Consider the following 20,204-nt stretch of genomic DNA (forward strand, 5'->3'; position numbering starts at 1 on the left):
AAATTGACTGTGAATAATCATGTAATGATTAAACATTTCAATGCTTGCTTTGCACGCGAAAACTGCCATTTTGCAATTAAACCTAACGTAAACTTGTCTGTAGATTTTCTAAAACATATAAGTCTAAATTGATTATGATCAAGCAAATAAAATGTGATGTTCTAGTTAAAGGTAACAAATCAGAATACAAAGACACACTAATATATGCTTACATTTCAAATTATAAACCAAATACCTTACAGAAAAAAGAACCTACTAGATACTCATTAAGAACTTCTCACCTCCACTGCACAAAATCACTTAGCACATATAAACTCCCACTGAAACTGATGTATGAACGTAGACAGTGTCAAAGCCGGGATACGGCGTACGCCTAGCCGTTTCGGCAGCTAAAAGTTTTATTTGAAACATGTTGTTGCAACGTTATCAGATTTTTAGTAATAATAACAAAAACGTTGAACATTATATTGAAAAATCTACTTTCTCAGCAATTTGTTTCAACACCTCCATATATACTTACTTTAGCTAAAAACACATAAGGTAATAATTTAAAGATCGTAATGTGAGGAACATAACCTTTAAAAAATCATATTGATACTAGCTTGCTTAATCGAGTTGTCATTTTGATGTAGGTATGCAAATTTGCATGTTTAGGACCATGGGGGGAAAGCAAGAGGGGAGGGTTGGGGACTTTTGAGGAAATACTCCACTTATTAATTGGCAAAGTTTCAGCTTGTTACTAATTAGTCCCGACAAAAGCCTATCTTTTGCCTTTATTGACTGGACTATTAGGACTATTTCCAACGCCCTTTGTCAATAAGAATCACAAATATAATTGAACACATCATTAGAAAAAATAATCGTATTGATTTAGACCCTTTAGATCCCCTTACCACTTTCTAATGTGTAAAGATGTTGAAACTACCACGTTATATACAGGACGTAACTCATTCAACTCTCTTTCATCGATTATTATTATTATTATTATTATTATTATTATTATTATTATTATTATTATTATTATTATTATTATTATTATTATTATTATTATTATTATTATTTTATTATTATTATTATTACTGGTTTATGTTCCTTAATTTGCTGCGCCAATCACACTCAATTGTTTTTTCCTTACTTACACAGGCATACATTCATTTCATATATGTATTAGAAGTTAGAAATTATATTTATGTGCACATACATGTCTGCGTTGTCTGTTAAGGAATGATGACACCAAATTGTATGTTTTCTGTAGCTGAAAAATAAACTTAATGTGTCAGTGCAATCATGAATATCTAAACTAATAATAATTGTTATTGAGCCATTATTTTGCTCATCTGGTTTAATCATCTGTAAGTTTTAAAGCGTGTATTTATTTTAGAAATGGAAAGACGTGTAAGCTTTCATGAAAACGTACCAATCCGATCCTAGCCCCTTACGCGTTACGCTATTCTGTCCATCTTATTATTTTGTCCTTCATGGACATATTTTCCCTTTTCCTCTACATATTTTTATACACTCTTTGCATAACTTTCACATATTTTAATTCAATCTTATTAATTACGTGGTGAGGACAAGTCACTTAATCTAGATTGTTTAAAAAAGAAAAAAAACATTGTAAATTGTATGCGTAGGTTTTCTATCTGGATATATATACTTAATTTGTTGTGATTTCTATAGCTTATAGTTCTAAATAGACGCTCTATTTGACCTATTCTTAGTGTAACATTTTTTTTACCCAGTTTGAAGCAAATAACCTCTTAAAGTTCGCCCTCATCAATTGATGAAACCATGTTTGTATAACAATATCAGAGATATTTCAACAATTAAAACTTGTACTTGAAAACATTAGCTCATCAATGACACACATTTATGCTTATGATAATATTTTATTTCAGATGTTGGGCTTAATTGGAGAGCAATGTGTTAGTTTGAAAGAGTTAAATATAGCTTCCACGGCAATCACAGATAGGGGCTTGGTTCTTTTGTGTTTAGACCAGAATGGACAAAAAAGGACCCAGCAACTGATACGCCTTGTTGTCACGGACACTTGGATCACAGCAGCAGGAGCTACAGTCGTTCTACAGTGCTTACCCAATCTACGAGAATTCGATTATGACCATATATATGAGGTAAGCAAATCCATTAAATTGGAGCTATTAATTCAAATCATAAAATGATTAATACTCTTGAGATATACAGGAAGAAAACGGAAACAATAAACTAGTAAACATAAATTCCTAAACGGATAAGCAAGGACTAAACTCCAATAAATCATTTGTAAAATAGAAGGAACGTTGAATTCGTTTAATATTACGTGTTAATCGGCAATATTTGTGTATTATGCAAAAATCTAAGAGGGGTAATCAGCCCATTTGCTTTCCCTGTTCACGTTCTAATTATATAAAACTTAACACTTACAGGAGAACATAATAAATGGGACTAAACATGTTCATGTATGGGTATGAGTTTATGTTAAATTTCTAACCTATAAATAAAAGGGGATCGGTTGCTTGGTCTATGGAGCAAATCAAAAATATTCCTTAAAAATCCGATTGTGGTTCCTCGCCTCTTTATAAGCTTTATTTTGCGAGTGGCCACAGCGTATGTAGTTAGAAAAACTCCAAGAGTAAAAGTATAATGAAGGCTACATCACTGCTGATACATATATGTGATGATATACGAGGCTTGTCCGGAAAGTAAAGTATAACAGCTAGTATTCATTCAAAACCGCGTTTCGATAATATGTATATTGCAATGTATTAAGTAATACATACATTATTTTCCGACGTAACAATTGCTAGTATTATTTAAACACTTGTTAAGTCGCGGGATTAGCTTCTATATCCGCCAGTCATATAATTCTAGCGCTTACTGCTGAAATCACAATTCCATTTCGTTCATGATTTATTCTTCGCCGTTGAAGTGTTATCCAGCAAGATGCTTCTTTAAGTGAAGAACCAAGTGAAAGTCGCTGGGTATAAGGTCCGGGATGTATAGATTATCGTCCAAAATTTTGCTGGAAGTAAATGTATCACGGAGTGCATTTCATACTTGGTGGGATTGTGAATTGTACAGCCATTGTTAATAAGTGTTACTCGCACTGGACTCCACGTGTAAAAGGGAAGCGAAGGAAAGAAAGTCAGTTTAAACAACTTACGAAAGAATATATTAAGTGTCCGCCTACAGGGTTATAACCTTACATTACGAACACACCTCGTATATATATCATAAGTCATCAACGCCACATATAGTCACGAATACTATGCTAAAATAAGTTATTAAAAATAAATTTTAACGAATCGTGCGATTCTTAAATATTATATATATTTAAAGGTTATTATTATTATTATTATTATTATTATTATTATTATTATTATTATTATTATTGCTGTAAGTAAAATTACAATATCTCGTAACTTAATTATCAAAATTCGTACGCACAATTTGGCATTGTTCACAAATGTCTGTTTACAAAATGAATCAAATTTAACAGACACCATCTTTCACGATAATATAAACCTGATATCAGCCTTATTGACATATACTATAACAGGACCTTAGGTATATAATTTCCTATATAAAAAGGAATATTTTGAAGATTTTTTAAAAGATTGCTTTTATTACACAGTGTGAAATTATGGCACACTTTCATAGTATGGAAATGATATGTATACATACATGTATATATGTATATGTATATATAAAGTTCATGAAATTTTATTAAGGATAACAATCAACGGCTTGCCTTCCTCTTATGTAAATCAAATGTTTTATTTATGTATACAATACTCTATCAATGTGTCAATGTTTTCTTGTACTGAGATAATTTGTTCTATCTGCATTAGAATCCCTTGAGATCCTGCCAGATTTGCACTTTCTGTCGCATGACTTCCCTCTAGACGAATTTCAACGGTTTAAACGTGTTGGGTATCTTGAAATTTCGCTCCGTTGATCTGGAAATAGAGAACGCATCATTAAGTAAAGAGAACATTAAATTAAGACAATTACGTTCTTCCAGCTCACATGACCCTTACGAAACCTGTTTTCGAAAAAAAGAAATGAACTATTCAGTACGCCAAATTTTGTTGAAGAACTTAGTTACACAGAATCAAGTCTTTAATGCTGTTTTCTTTTTTTTTTCTTTTCAGTACTAAATATGTTGATTGTTTAAATTCTCCTTAAGAGTAGAAATCAAGGTTTGTAAGTCGAAGGAAATTCTGCAAATTATATATATATATATATATATATATATATATATATATATATATATATATATATATATATATATATTGAAGAAACTGTTGTACATAAATTAGTAAACGCTTTAACACTTATACTATAGTCTGTGGTTCCCTTCTCTAATCTTGTTCCTTGTAAACAACATTTAATTTCCTAGTTAAAGTGTTTACCGCATTGAAGTTAATAGTTTCGTCTTTAAATCTGTGCATGTATATACAAATAGAAGAGAAAATACAATCCCAAATAAAAAATGAGAGTCAAATATTGTAGGCACTAGGAAGATTTAATATATAAGACCATACTGAAAAGTAATGCACCGTATTTATTTTCTAGGATGTAAACAAATATTTGATTCTGGGAACTATTGCATTGTATTGATGCTCCACAAAACTTAAGCAACTCGAAGTAAGTAGCAGAAAATAAAATGACACGATCACTGCACCAAGTATAATCAACAGAAAGATAGTACAGATGCACAATGCAACACAAATGAAGGACAATAATACATTTGATATGAACAGGGTGGCCAGAAAATTGAGAACCACGACACCTCGACATGTAAAACTGGATTGTGAAAGGACATAGGCCATCAATATAGCGGGTGACCACCACAAACAGATACACAGGAACGACATCTGGCCTTCATGCAGCAAATCAGAGTGTTGATCAAGTCTTGCAGCAGATGACGCAAATCCTCGAGGAGAGCTATTCACAGTTCAGGAAGAGGAATCAAGTGTGGCGAGTATGCAGGCTATGCAATGCGTGTGATGTCTTCCCTCTCCAGATACTCTGACACCAGATGTGCACGATATGGGCGGGGTTTGTCATCCATGAACAGGAAGTCCGGATCAAAAGCTCAGCGGAAATTGTGCACATGTGTATGGAGAATTTAATTCTGATACCATTGTGTCGTCAAAGTGCCATGTTCCACAATATCGAGGTCAGTTTTCCCATCCATTATGATCCCACCGCAACCATGACGGAAACAGTGGCAAAGGATGGCCGTTCAGTAATGAAGCTTGGGTAATAGCGTGTTCCTGGCTCTTTTCATACTAATGTCCGACCAGAGTAAAACAACAGAGTGTATCGAGACTCATCGGAGAACGTAACGCGCACCCACTGGTGTTCCTCCTCTGCAACATATTCCAGACAGCACATGTGATGCGCACGTTTATGCTCCCGTTTCAATTCTACACACAACACAGTCCTCCTGAGATACAGCTTTGCTGTATTGAGCTGCCGATGCACAGTTTCACGACTAACACGTCCCGTCGCCTAAAACAAACCATTTATCAGTTGAAACCATGACCCTTGACGGTCACGTCCGGTGGCAAATGTCAGAAACCGGTCATCGGGGCCGACCTCTCTCTCGAACGATCTCCTCTATGATGTCTACTGACTGTGTGTCCATTTTGGAAGCGACTCCACAGCCTTGACAGAAAATTTGTTCTCATTGAATTCCTGCGCCATGTCCATCTGAGATCAGTCTAGTTCCCATCGCCCAATTATTCTTCCGCGGCCAACATCACTCAAATGCATTCTACCAGCTATTCCAAGGTGTCTACGATTGATATTCCCCTTAAGAACCACCAACTCACTGCTTGCAGCCTCGGACACAACTGGGCTGTCGTGTATGTTTCGTGGCAAAATTTGTTCACCGCAGTTGCAACGGTGCTACTCACGTGCTATAGCGGGCCCTCGCTTTCCCTTTGCGTATTTTTGTATGTACATGTCTTCTATCAGTCTTAAATGAGCCCCACACACCACTTACTCCACGTTCTCTCGGGTTGCTTGTTTTGTGGAGCAGTATATATATATATATATATATATATAAGGCACTTGCAGCTAATAAGGCCTACCAAAGAAAATTGCTTCATTACGTAAATACTTATAGCCCTAGAAACATCAAGGTATTTTCAGGTTACATGGAACACCAACGGAGGGGCCTCTGAGGCCCACAGCATAAATGTCATTATTTCTCACGGAAAATAATTTATGTTGTCTCATATGAACTTGGGATGTCTAGGACATCATATATTTTTATTATCTATTATTACTAGGTTTCTAAGTACAGTGTTGTTAACCATATGTGTGTAATTGTTTAAGTTACCATTTTTTATTTATGTCAGTAACTATGGTCTATTTATTTTACTTGTTTGTGTAGAAAAACTATCAAACAGATCGATAGCAACTTAGTACAGGGTAGTATGTGTACAAAGGCGGCTTCTGAAAGCATTTTGGTGGTGGTGCAGTAAAGTGGGGCAGAATGGGAAAAGTGGGGTTTACCGCAGTAACCCAATGAATTGAGGACTAGTCTTCTATAATTCAATCCTGGCTATCCTTGGAATGGCCATAAAGATAGAAAGTACGACGGACGTTCATTGGACTATAGGGGATGCCACTTGAGGAGCAGTGTTGCCAACATAACGTAAGTTACAATTTTGCAAGTAGCACAACGTCAGGTTTTGGCACCTATGGAATGATCATGTAAAACGTAATCAAACAAGCAACGACTTGTCTGCAGTTGTGTAAACTAACACCACTATAACATCATGGATAATATAAGGGATTCATTGCAAGAAACGTGTCACTCCTTCCACTTGTTCCATTTGCATTATCAAGTAAAATGTTCAAATCACTGTCTTTTGCAACAAAATCTGACAGGGTTATTTTCACCTTGCTATATTCGAGCTCACTACCTTTTATTCGGATTCATTTAAAAGTTATTTAAGTTCTTTCTCAATTGAACTTTGCCGATGAGCACGAATTGACTTTGTTCCATTGCTGCTGCAGATTCCCACATATAATCACAGTCACAGAATAACGAACTGACCTCGCCTTGGTGTTCCTAGGGTAATAAGTATTTACATAATGAAGCAATTTTGTTTGGTGTGCCTTATGAAATATGCGACTTCAGTCAGTGGTGCATGCTGCTGCTTGTAGATTCTATGATTAAAAATACTTGGACCCATTTGACACGGAACCGTCTTGACCCATGCAATTCTGAGGCGGTGTCTTTTTTGAGCAAGGCATTTTTGAGATAGGCCAATTCTGAATCGGGCCCTTTTGTCGCCTTTCCTTTTTGACCAGGGTCTTTTTGTCCGTGCCCTTCTGACAGAACTATATATATATATATATATATATATATATATATATATATATATATATATATATTCTCCATCTGAAATATGGAGGGCAGGAATGGAAACGTCTGATATGGAACCATATATATATATATATATATATATATATATATATATATATATATATATATATATAACGGTGAAGCTGAAATGTATGGGACAGGAGGCGGGTATGAGTAAATCGATGATCCATGATGCAGTAAAATTAGTTACACCATTGGTCATATCCGTTTCTTTTTTCTGATTTCCACCCCTGATCTCAGGCTTTTTAGCAGTGGAATTGTATTTGCCGGGACCTTTTGACGCGGGGCTCTTTAGACTCGTCTCCTTTTTAACGTCGGGCCTTTTTGACTCGGGTCTTTTTGTCGCGGTGCCCTTTCGACTCGGGCCCTTTTGACACGACACCGTTTTGACTCGTGTCCTTTTGAGGCGGGCTCCTTTTCGACCCGGGATTTTTTGACATAGTGCCCTTTTGACACGACACCGTTTTGACCCTTGCCCTTTTGATCCGGCGTCCTCCTTGACAAGGGTTTATGACATAGGGCACTTTTGATTCGGGCTCTTCCCGAGACAATCTTTTGACCCGGGCCCTTTTGACTCCAAGCAGTTTCGACTTGGGGACATTTTGTCGCGGGGCCACTTGTGACCTTGCTCTTTTGACTTGGGTCGTTTTGACTCGGGCCTTTATATCCTCGCTCTTTTGTCGGGCCCTTCTGACATGGAATCATATATATAACACAGCAGCTGAAATGCGTGGGACAGGGGGCTGGTATGAGTAAATCGATTATCCAGGGCACAGTAAAATTTGTTACGCCACTTTTCATATCTCCTTTCTTCTTTCCTCTCTACATCATGTTTGGAGATGAATGTTCTGACTAATAGGCTACACTAGCGATTTTAAAAGGTAAGACAATATACGTTCTCAATGATAAATGTTATGACTTTTAATATATAGGTCAATAAATCGAAAAACTCTATATCGGTATTCCCCCCCCCCCAGTTGGAAAAAATCCTGCGGGCGTTAGTAATTATCATGTTGCTTAGTTACTGTACTATGTTGTGCTATACACGGAATATATACTTCTGTGTTTTATTTAATAATTAGAACCTTATTTACATTTATTACGGCCCTTGCTTAACTGCAGTGAAACATATTCACGTTCAACTTAATCAGTTTCCATTCTCAAATGAGAACAGTGAGGCGAATGAAATAATTCACCCACACTTTTAGGACTTAGAAAAGTGTCCTGCGAACATGTCGTAGTAAATTCCTGAAGAGTGAAAAACGCTAGTAGCAGTTGTTAGCAGTTATTAACTTAATATATAAAACGATAAATTGAAAAACTGAGAATACGAATCTTTTCAGAGATGACAGTGCGCTGATGCTTTAAATATATGCCTTTCCCTATACCTACGTTATTTTGCTAGTCAAAATATAAACTCTTCAAAATTAATCACAATTTATTATGCAACTATCCCTTCCTTGGAGTACTGCGCGGTCACATACCTGTCACGGCGATGTAAAGGCACTTTTGGCGACGAGAATACAAATATAATGAACTCTTATATACGAACATAAAGCTGTACTTGGTACACATGCTCATTTTTCCACTATTCAACTATTGTGACTCTGTATATGGACCAGACATTACAAAATCCTCAACAACATCAATCCGAAATTCCAAAATGTTTGCATGAGATTTATTTATAGTACAAAAAACTATACACATTCTACCTTTACTAAATAAGAAAGAAGTTCCAACAATGTCAAGAAGACAATTGTTGCATCTGTACTGCCATATAACTAAAGTCTTAAAAATAAATGACACTTTTTTAGTTTGTTTGATTCCCGGCGGGAGCTCATGTGGTTCGGTTTCCGCGTTAATCTGTAGGTCCCGTCTGATATAGCCTCGCTGCTGAAAGGAACGTTAAACTCGAAATCGACTGAACTCAACTTTTTAGTTTAAAACCAAACTGACATTTCGGAATCAAATCCGCCCGTATCATAGAAAAAATCACGAACTCTCAACATCCCACGGCACTCACTACGTAAACAGGGAAAGTATTTTCTATTATAGCTCTGAGAGTTTTAATTTCATTACATCTCGGTATGTTTGAGTGCAGACGATTCTTGAGTTTTAAAAGTAGGATAAAGTATTTCCTTTCCTGTCAACAAAATCTAAGCTTGAAAACTTATTCCTTAGACTGCAGCAAATAAATTATTGCACTATGTAGCATTGAGTACAATTATTAACTTACTCATGAAATAGTTTTATTTTTATTTTATCTTGGTTTTGATATATTACACTCTGTAGATAACTAAACACTACATTTTTGTTGTGGATATGAGATATTTTTGTATATTTTCATGTGACATTTGCGTTTTAATGTAACGTGTTAGGTTAGGTGGTAGAGCAGCCTACGGCTCAACCTCCCCTCATAAACGAGGACATTTTCAACTCAATTTAGTACTAAGCGAAAATTATGTTTTAAACGGGAAGTCACTTAAAGATTCCGTTTCACTCCAAAACAAATTAAGTAAAATAAGTTGCTCAGTCGTGTTTTTCATAATGACGACGATAAAGTCAATGAATTATTATGAAATACATGTATTCAATGGAATGATGACATTGAAAGGAAATAGCTCGAGAGTACTCTTAAGCCTCGGGTGTTTGAACAAGTGAAGCAATAGGACTCACAGCTCTAATGTAGTAATAATATACACAGATAAATAGCAAAATGTTGAATTAAAAAGTTATAAGCCATCTATAGTATTGTTACACTAAAATCCAAAGATAATCTATTATTATTTCGTCATTGTATTGACATTTGTTTTCGTTCAATTCGTGTTATGCGATGACTCCTTCTTAATTTTCATTGCTATTTGTAAACTTAGATGTTAGCCAAAGAATGAGTTTCTCGATTCTCTTAGTTGTTAGTATTGCTTGTTCGTTAGGACACAATGCTTTGAAGGCTTGTGGAAGCTAAAAGAAGGGATAAACAAGACAAATGCCTGTCGAATGTTTATCAAGGAAACGCGAAGTGTTATATTGTATTCGGTAGAATTTTGTAATGTTTTATTGATATAATAAATTATTTTGAAAGTGAATGTAACTGCAATTGCATTTTATACTTACAGGCATTTTCATTAATCGATAATTGGAATAGAGGTATTGAGATGCGTCTTCTGTGTGATGCTGGAGTAAAAGTAGGAGCTAGCTTATGTTTTGAACCGCCTGATTTCCTACGTCTGTGCACCTTAGTTTCGACAGCAGATAGGATCGAGACGGAGGATATCGATACAGCTTTAAGATTGTGTCCAGATGCACGATCAATTGTGATAGCTAATGCGTGGATTCAGAATGAAGTTCTTTACAAGTACATGGTATTGGAAAATCTGACCTCTTTATCAATCACTAACTGTGATGGATTGACTCTTGACTTTTACGATGGTGTACTTCCGTTGCTTATTTCCTCCGGATCTCGTCTTCGAAATCTCATTTTGTCGAAATTCACCGAAATAGATCTCATAGGTAAGTAATAACTCAAAATACAAGTTAATGTTTTCTCCAAGTATGGTTATAAGTCAATGTAGGGAATCATTTTAATATATATATTTACAGTCGTTATTATTGTTCATATCTATACAGGGTGTCTAATAAGTCACTCACTATTTTTGAATTATTGTAAGTTTTTATGAATGTATTTTTATGAAACTAGTATATTCAGAAAGAACAACACTTCAGGAGTTGTCTCGTATATTGAATTTTGCTTCTCTTCTGTTTGACTCGAAATCTTGTCTGTGTTAATTACCAAAGAGTGGGTCAGAAAAGCAGCTCTATACAGGGTGTCCCATAAGTCTGTTTACATAGGCCATTTCGGTAAATATTGATACAAAAAATGATAAGAGAGCAATGCTGTTGGAAAGTATGTGTTTTCAATCTAAAATGTTGGAATTTTCGAAGTTGGACCAACCGTTTGGGTTCTACACTGGCATAGCGCCCAATGTTAAAGAAAAATAAATTGCCACGCCATTGTTGGACAACAACTAAGGTAAGTGCATGTGGTTTGAACTATACTGAACCAAGGAGAATAGAAGGGACGGCCACAATGAAGGATATGAAGAAGGATCACACGCAACGTCAATCCAAGGCAGTGGGGTCAGCATTAGAAGTGAGGGGGCAGATACTAAAAAGAAATTGAATTGAATTTATTCACTTCAAACTGGTATTAATTGCTTCGTGTGTCAACGAGATAAGAAAAGAGGACAATTAAAGAAAATTAGGAAGGGTCTAAGTGCCAAAACTCAAAAACCAGATAAAAGTTGATCAACATGAGCTTTAGCGATACAATTTAAACGGGTACACCGACCATGTGAGTCATCTAAAACAGAAGCAACAACTATTAAGCTATAAACTCTTTACAACTGTATTATACTTGATACTAACAAGGGACGTATGCAAACCATGACAGCTCGATATTTATGAAAATTGGTACCCTGCCTAATTGTGAATCGCTAATCATCGTGGTGATAGTCACTCGTTGCGGAAACTTCTTGTTTATTCGCTATGTATAATACATATACCAACAGTGACCGGGTAAGGCTGTGCCGAGTTACATCCCAAAAGCTCAGGAAAAGGGCACAAAAATGAAAATTGTATGCATATACTCTGATACCTATGGGAGTGGATATGTTACCAAGAACACGACAGTAGTGTCATACAAGCAATCTTGGTACCATCTCAACACAAACTTATAGTTTAAAAAATAGAACATATATCATTTTATGGTATTAAAACAATTGGCATTAAATGTGAAACAATATACGCAAAAAGGTGTTTTATCAGTGTTGCCAAATAAAGAAGATATGAGGCTCTAAATTCGAGAAATTATGTGACACGTACAGATAAACAAATAAATGTACAACAACATCAAGACTCCAGAAGAAACAAATGTGCACTAGGAGTAAACTACAACATGCACAGCATCCAGAGACTAAAGGATTTGAGTACAGGATGCACCCAAAAAGGGCACATGTTAGAGTTCCCGTAAAAAAAGAAGAATACGGAAATGTGAACAGCAAGTCTTCCTATAGCGCAGCTATTCCAACGCTGTTTGTGTGGAATTGATATCACAAACCGTCTCCGAGAGCTAGAAAAGGAACTGTCTTGGGGTTGCAACACTCCATTTAATCCTGATGCCTTTCGAACCACAGAAACGACGTCGTAGCGCCTGAAAAGAAGATAGAAAAGCTGTGTCACGAATGGTAACAAATCTGTGACAGAAAAGTACGTCTATCTATTCGCAAAGATTAATGACCTGTGATAGGCGTCAGTCGATAGTGTAGGAAACGTTAGTATGTGAGACAACGATGAAGATAAAACCACTGCAGTCAGGTTACCAGCAATGTACAGGCGCAAAATATTTTAACATAATACCCCAATACGTGCAACAGAAAAGCCACAGATAGTACGGCCAAATGCGTACATTTCTTTCCCTACTCGCACTCTCGATATGACGTATCAAGCCCTTTGGCCACTGCTTGATGTGCATGCTGTGATTTGCTCCCGTCTATACACATGTTGCAGTCCCGTCTATACACATGCTCCCTTCTGCAGTCTTGCTGTTGTTATACATTTATTCATTTCACTGTATAAACCCCTTAATTTCTCAAATCTAGAGCCTCAAATCTCCCTTATTTGTCAACACTGATAACACGCCTTCTATTTTCTTTCCCTTTTTATCCCAATTCTTTTAATGCCATGAAATGGCATATGTTGTATTTTTTTTTAATTATAACTTTGTGTTGGGATGGCAACACTGCTTGTATGGGACTACTGCCGTGTTCTTGATCACTTGTCCTCCTCCCGTAGATATCAGGGTAACTGCATACATTTTTTTTCATTATCTGCGTTTTCCCGGCGTTTTTGGGATATTACTCAGCAGAGTCTCACTCGGTTACTGCTTGGTATATGTATTATACCTAGCGGGTAAACAAGGCGTTTCCGCACTGAATGACTATCATCACCATGATTAGCGATTCACAATTAGTCACGATACCAATTTTGATAAATATCTAGCTGTCATGGTTCGCATACGTCCCTTGTAAGGCAACTTTGAACGACACAGTTCAATTCTACTTACAGCGACACTTAGATCCTGTCTTATCATTCAATTGCTGTTTCATCTAGAAACAGAAGCTCCAGTATCGTTACGTTTCCAGACGAGTTCAAACATATCAATTATCTCATACCCAGCCGCTTGTGTATGGATAGAGTGGCTGCCTGCCACACGGCATTTAAGTAGGTAGAACTTGGCACGAAACCTGCTTTGGCTGGCCGTACTGACTAAGGTTTTTCCTCAGTACCCCCCCCCCCCCGGGTACATGCCAGGATGGTCCCTTCTCTCAGCCCAAGACCGCTTCCTTTTCCAGTCCTAGAGTCACCTAAAGGGCCGATGTGACCTTGGAGTAGAGGCCCGACCTCTCCTTGTGTCACTTCCTTGTACAGCGGGGGACACTTCTAAATGGTACAGCCATATGGAGATTTACGGCTAAGGTGTACCATTTAGAAGTGTCCCCCGCTGTACAAATACATAAATAGTTTCTATAATTGTGAGCATCATTATTCCTTCGCAGGTATCGGCTCGGCTCGTAAAATGCTTGTCTCATCTCATTTCGTTGAATGATTGTCTAGTGTCGTGTATGAGTTTTCAAAACGAGACGAAACACAAAAATATTCCGGTCTCGTGAGCAATACTACTTACGTCATTAGAAAAAGATAAAAAAAATGTAGAAGCCAACTATTTGAGATGTACCATTCCAACTTTCGTCTAATGGGCGACAATGGCATAACATTCTTCTTTCTTTGACAAATGAATGACATCAAGAGAATGTCAGTCATTCAAGGGGTACTAGTGCTTGCCATCTACTTGTTAAATAAATGAAAAAAAGCATGAAAAGCGTACTGGTTCAAAAAACATTGCTACGCAATTTAATAGGAGGCTGAATTCACCCCAGTGTCGCCAGACAAGGGAGCGCCTAAAATGTAGTAATGTCCTAACCGAGGTTTGAACCATGACCGCATGAATAGCCTGTATCGTAGTCAGACGCTTTATCGACTGAGCTACGACGAGCTGTATAGGAACTGGGAAATAGTCGAAATGAAATAAATGAAGAGAAGGAAATGCCTGAATTGGGACATAATTTCCCATCAAATAACGCACATTCGAACAGTTATTATGTTGAAGCTAGACAGAAGCAGAAGGGGAGGAAACCATCAAATATTGCAGAAAGCACAGCTGAGCGATTTTCTTAAATAAGCATAGTGCCATGATACGCCTATTTTGCCCGAGTTGCAGTGTCTTACGTAATCAAGCACGAGCAACACGCCGCTCATATTTCACTTCTTGTTTAGTTCTTTTTGTGCCGTTGTGTGTTGCATTCAAGTGGTGTGTTGAATTGGCGTCCGTACGTCTCTGTGTGTTTGAAGAATAGTGACTATGTATGTATGCAAACAAAGCGGAAATGGCCATTCTTCACGCATCCAGTTTGAGCACACATGCGGGTGCGGAACAGTTTCATCACCGCGATCACAGCTCACATTGCCATCACATACAATGATTGGCAAATTATTGACACGCTTCAAGGATACTGGCAGGGTCTTGGACCGCTCTCGTTCTGACAGACCGCAGTCCGTAACCAACGACATACTCGTTGACATTGTGGATAGAGTTACATGCAGTCCAACGCGATTGATACGAAAGGTGGCCCAAGTGAGTAATACTAGCCGAATGTATGTCCAAAGAATTCCTCGCAAGCATCATTTTCATTCCTTCAAGATACATATTGTGCAGGAGTTGCATGGAGATGATGCCGACCGATGACCTGAATTCTTTGAATAGTTTACACGCAAACAACATAAATAACACAACCTTGCGACTAACATCATGTTTTCCGACAAAGCCACATTTCATCTTAATGGAACTGTTAACAGACATAACTGCGTGTATTGGGCAGACAGCAACCCCCATATTGCCGAAGTTTCCCATAATCAAGTTGACGCTCGTATGAATGTGTGATGTGTAATTGACGGTTATGTTCTGGTGAGTTCTGTGTTTCTAGAGGGGTGATTAACGGATGAAACCTAACAAAACCACCTACAAGCAATACTGGAATCTTATTTGGACAACTTGCCTCTCGCAAACCGCCAGCACTTTTGCTGTCAACACAATGGTGTACCACCGCACTTCATTGTCAATGTTTGACAATGGCTGGATGCAGCAGTTTGTGGACATCGTATCGGTCGTCCAGGTCTGACAGAATGGCCACCGAAATCGCCTGATTTAACACTGCTTGATTTTCTTTCTGTGGGGTCACTTAAACTCCGTTGTTTACAGGGATCGCCCGCGTACAATTGCTGCTGTAACACACAATATTAGTGAGGCCTGCGCTGCTATTACCACTGAGACTCTGCAACGTGTTAGGACCAGTTTGCGACATTATTTGGTAATTTGTGAATAACAAGATGGACATTATTTCGAATATATTCTACGCTGAACACAATTGTTGCATTGTTTTACCTGTTTCAGGATCTTTCAACCGGTAAGCGACTTGAAGTGAATGGGTTAGGTTAGATGTGGCATCCTATGTGCGAGTGTCGTAGTCCTTTCTCCTCATATCACGGATGTGTGAAAGGAAGAAGGATGGTATGCCTTGTCGCTCATCAGACGAATGCTGGGATGGTACATCTCAAACAGCTGGTTCTACATTTTTAATCCCTTTCCAATGACATAAGTAGTATTGCTCAAAAGACGAGAACACTTTCGTGTCTCTTCTCGTTTCGCAAACTCATACACGACACTAGACAATCATTCAACGAAATGAAATGAGACAACCAGTTTACGAGCCGACACGAGACCTGCAAATGAATAATGATATTCACAAGAAGAGAAACTTTATTTATTTACTTAAGAAAATGGCAGAAGACTGGGCCTCCACTCCGAGGTCGCATCGGCACTTTAGGTAAGTCTAGGACTGGAGAAGGGAGCGGCCCTGGGCTGAGAGAAAGGACCATTCCGAAATGCACCAGGGGGACTGAGAAAAACCAGGAAAAACCTTACCCATGTTTGAGCTACTCAAATGTCGTGTGGCAGGCAGGCACGCTACACCTATCCCAACGGCTGGGTACGAGATAATTAATCTATCTCGTTTGAACTCGTCTGGAAACTTGACGATACTGGTGCTTCTGTTTCTAGACGAGTCAACATTTGAATAGTGAGACAGAATCAAAGTGCCACAATAAGTAGAATTGAATTGCATCGTTCAAAGTTGTCTTAGTCCAAGCAGAAAACTTTCGTAAAGAGTTTATAGCTTAAAAGTTCTTTCTTTCTTTTAAATAACTCACATGGTCACAGCACCCGTTTAACTTGTATGCGATAACTCATGTTTATCGACTTTTCTCTGGTTTTTGAGTATTGATACTTAGGCTCTTTCTAATTTTATTTACTTGTCCTCTTTTCTCATCTATTTGACATCGCGAAGCAATTAATACCAGTTTGACGTGAATAAATTCAATTCAACTTCTTTTTCGAATCTGCCCCCTTCCCTTCTAATGCTGACGCCACTGCCTTGGTTTGGCGTTGCGTGTGATCCTTCTTCATATCATTCATTGTGGCCGTCCCTTCTATTCTCCTTGATCCAGGATACTTCAAACCACATGCACTTACCTTAATTGTTGTCCAACAATGACGTGGCAACATTGTATTTTTCTTTAACATTGGGCGCTATACCAATGTAGAGCCCAAACGGCTAGTCCAATTCCGAAATTTCCAATATTTTAGATTGAAAACATATACTTTCAAACAACATTGCTCTCTTATCATTTTTCGTATCTTCAAAATTTACCGAGATGGCCTATGTAAACGGACTTCTGGGACACCTTGTAAAAAGTCTGAGGATCTGTTGTTTTAGTATAAAGGGTGGAGAGTGGAAGGATAAATTCATGTAATACTGGGCACACAAACAAACAAAATACCACCAAAAGTTAGTACAACAGTCAGTGTTGCAGATGCAAGGAAATCGAGACCAATTCAAAGACAGAGTGGATGCTTCCAGAGTGCATGGCATTCTCATGAGAAACCGAAGGAAATAAGTGCATCATGGATATCGTGAAAGTAGTTACACACATTATGGAATTATCACTATTTTATAGAAATATTTCTGTTTTAAGCCATGAAAATACCCATACACCTTGTTTCTTGATGGTTGTGACAGAAATTTTCTTGGGTTGGTATGATAATTGATCTAGATTTACATTTTGTGGGTTAAGGAGGTAGTGTCTCATCTTGGATTATGTGTGAGGAGACAAAGCAATCATTTCTGGACGAGTGATAATCTGAACGTTAGTTGAAAATGTACAGGAGCGTCCGTAGGTAACAGTATGGCGAGGTTTGAAGTCATGTGCAATTGTTTGTCCTTTCTTTATGCAAATACAATGAATGACGAAATACATCTAGATATACTCAGAACTCGTGGGTGGCCTATTATTTAATAGTAATACAATTAACACCCTTTCTTATCCACGCCCGCATATTACGATACCGACATCCGCGAATGACTGCAAGATAAGTTGAAGACGTCGGATTAGAAGACGCGGTGCACATGAATGTCCAGTCTTCAGCCCATATTTGATGCCCTGAGATTTTTTTCCTCTCTTAGATAACTACTAGAGATACTATGTGATAAAAGTATCCGGACACCCCAAAAACATATGTTTTTCATATTGGGTGCATTGTGCTGCCACCTACTGCCAGGTACTCATTATCACCGACCTCAGTAGTCATTAGACATCATGACAAAGCAGAATGGGGCGTTCCGCGGAACTCACGAACTTCGAACGTGGTCAGGTAATTGGGTGTCACTTGTGTCAGAAGTATGTAGGCGAGATTTCCACACTCCTAAACATCCCTAGATCCACTGTGTCTGATGTGATAGTGAATTGGAAACGTGAAGGGACGCGTACGCACAAAAGCGTACAGTCCGACCTCGTCTGTTGACTGACAGAGACAGTCGACAGTTGAAGAGGGTCGTAAAGTGTATCCACACCATCACACAGGAATTCCAAACTGCATTAGGATCCACTCCAAGTACTACGACACTTAGGCGTGAGGTGAGAAAACTTGGTTTTCATGGTCGAGAGGCTGCTCATAAGCCACACATCACGCAGGTAAATACCAAAAAACGCCTCGCATGGTGTAAGGAGCGTAAACATTGGACAATTGAACAGTGGAAAAACGTTGTGTGGAGTAACGAATCAGGGTACACAATGTGGCGATCCGATGGCAGGATGTGGGTATGGCGAATGCCCGATAAACGCAACGTGTCAGCGTATGTAGTGCCAACAGTAAAATTCGGAGGTGGTGTTATGGTGTGATCGTGTTTTTCTTGGAGGGGTTTTGCACCCCTTGTTTTGCGTGGCACTCGCACAGCGCAGGCCTATATTGATGTTTTAAGCACCTTCTTGCTTCCCACTGTTGAAGAGCAATTCGGGGATGGCGATTGCATCTTTCAAGACGATCGAGCACCTGTTCATACTGCACGGGCTGTGGCGGAGTGGTTACACGACCATAACATCCCTGTAATAGACTGGCCTGCACATAGTCCTGACTTGAATCCTATAGAACACCTTTGGGATGTTTTGGAACGCCGACCTCATGCCAGGCCTCACCGACCTACATCGATACTTCTCCTCAGTTCAGCACTCCTTGAAGAATGGGCTGCCATTCCCCAAGAAACCTTCCAGCACCTGATTGAAAGTATGCTTGCGAGAGTGAAAGCTGTCATCAAGGCTAAGGGTGGGCCAACACCATATTGAATTCCAGCAGTATCGATGAAGGGCGCCCCGAACTTTTAAGTCATTTTCACCCAGGTGTCCGGATACTTTTGATCTCGTAGTGTATATATACTACTCACATAGTGTATATATATATATATATATATATATATATGTGTGTGTGTGTGTGTGTGTGTGTGTCCAAGATATGTCCAATCCAATTGGCCTTTGTACGAAGGATGCTGGCTAGAAGTGTCCTCTTCTCTCCTATCCGATTTATAACATCGTTTGTTACTCTCTCCATCCATTTAATCTTCTCCATATTCCTCCAACACCACATTTCGAAGCTCTCTAGATATTTCTTCTCTAACTTCCTTGGTTTCCAAGTCTCTGAGCCATACAGGCGAATGCTCCTAATATAGCACTTGACCAACTTCTTCTTAAGTCGAATATTGAGAGTGCTAGTTAAGAGCGTTCTGTTTGTTGAGTGTTTCTTTAGTTACGGCAATTCTTTATCTGATTCCTTTGGTGCAGCAAGCGTCTCTCGTCAAAATAGTTCCGAGATGCTTGAAATTATCGACTTCATCAAGTTTTTTTTTTTTTTTAACTCTGATTTGTAAGGGTGTGTTTCCACGGAATATTCTCATGACTTTCGACTTTTTGATGTTGATTTCCATTCCATACCGTTTTCCAGTGTCAACTGTTTTGTCAATCATCTCCTGTAGTCCCCCTTCGGTTTCAGCTATAATAACCGTATGATCTGCATACCTGATCTTGTTAATGATCTACCCTATATTGCAAGTTTGCAGTAGCGAATGCACTAGTTCTTTCAAGGAAATGAGCTGAGAATTCTGGCGTTTTTGTGGAATAATAACAATATTTTAACAAAGCCTCAAGTGCTGTTTTTTTTTTTTTTTTTTTTTTTTTTTTTGTAAATAGTATATAGATCTACCAGTTGCATAAACATTTATAAATCAGGAAGTTGCAG

General features: G+C 38.1%; 1 protein-coding gene across 2 annotated transcripts in view; it reads left to right on the forward strand.

Moving 5' to 3' along the window:
* The window catches only part of LOC145688400 (uncharacterized), a 484,478-nt gene that overhangs the window by 375,923 nt on the left and 88,351 nt on the right, over positions 1-20,204 (forward strand). For both annotated transcript variants that reach the window (XM_081762582.1, XM_081762583.1), the window contains 2 exons: positions 1,899-2,132; positions 10,525-10,918. In XM_081762582.1, the coding sequence (XP_081618708.1) occupies positions 1,899-2,132; positions 10,525-10,918 (628 nt within the window). The remainder of the gene's footprint in view (positions 1-1,898; positions 2,133-10,524; positions 10,919-20,204) is intronic.

The sequence above is a fragment of the Thermobia domestica genome, chromosome 6, assembly GCF_964235325.1.
Source record: "Thermobia domestica chromosome 6, izTheDome1.hap1.1, whole genome shotgun sequence".
NCBI classification, from domain to species: Eukaryota; Metazoa; Arthropoda; class Insecta; order Zygentoma; family Lepismatidae; genus Thermobia; species Thermobia domestica.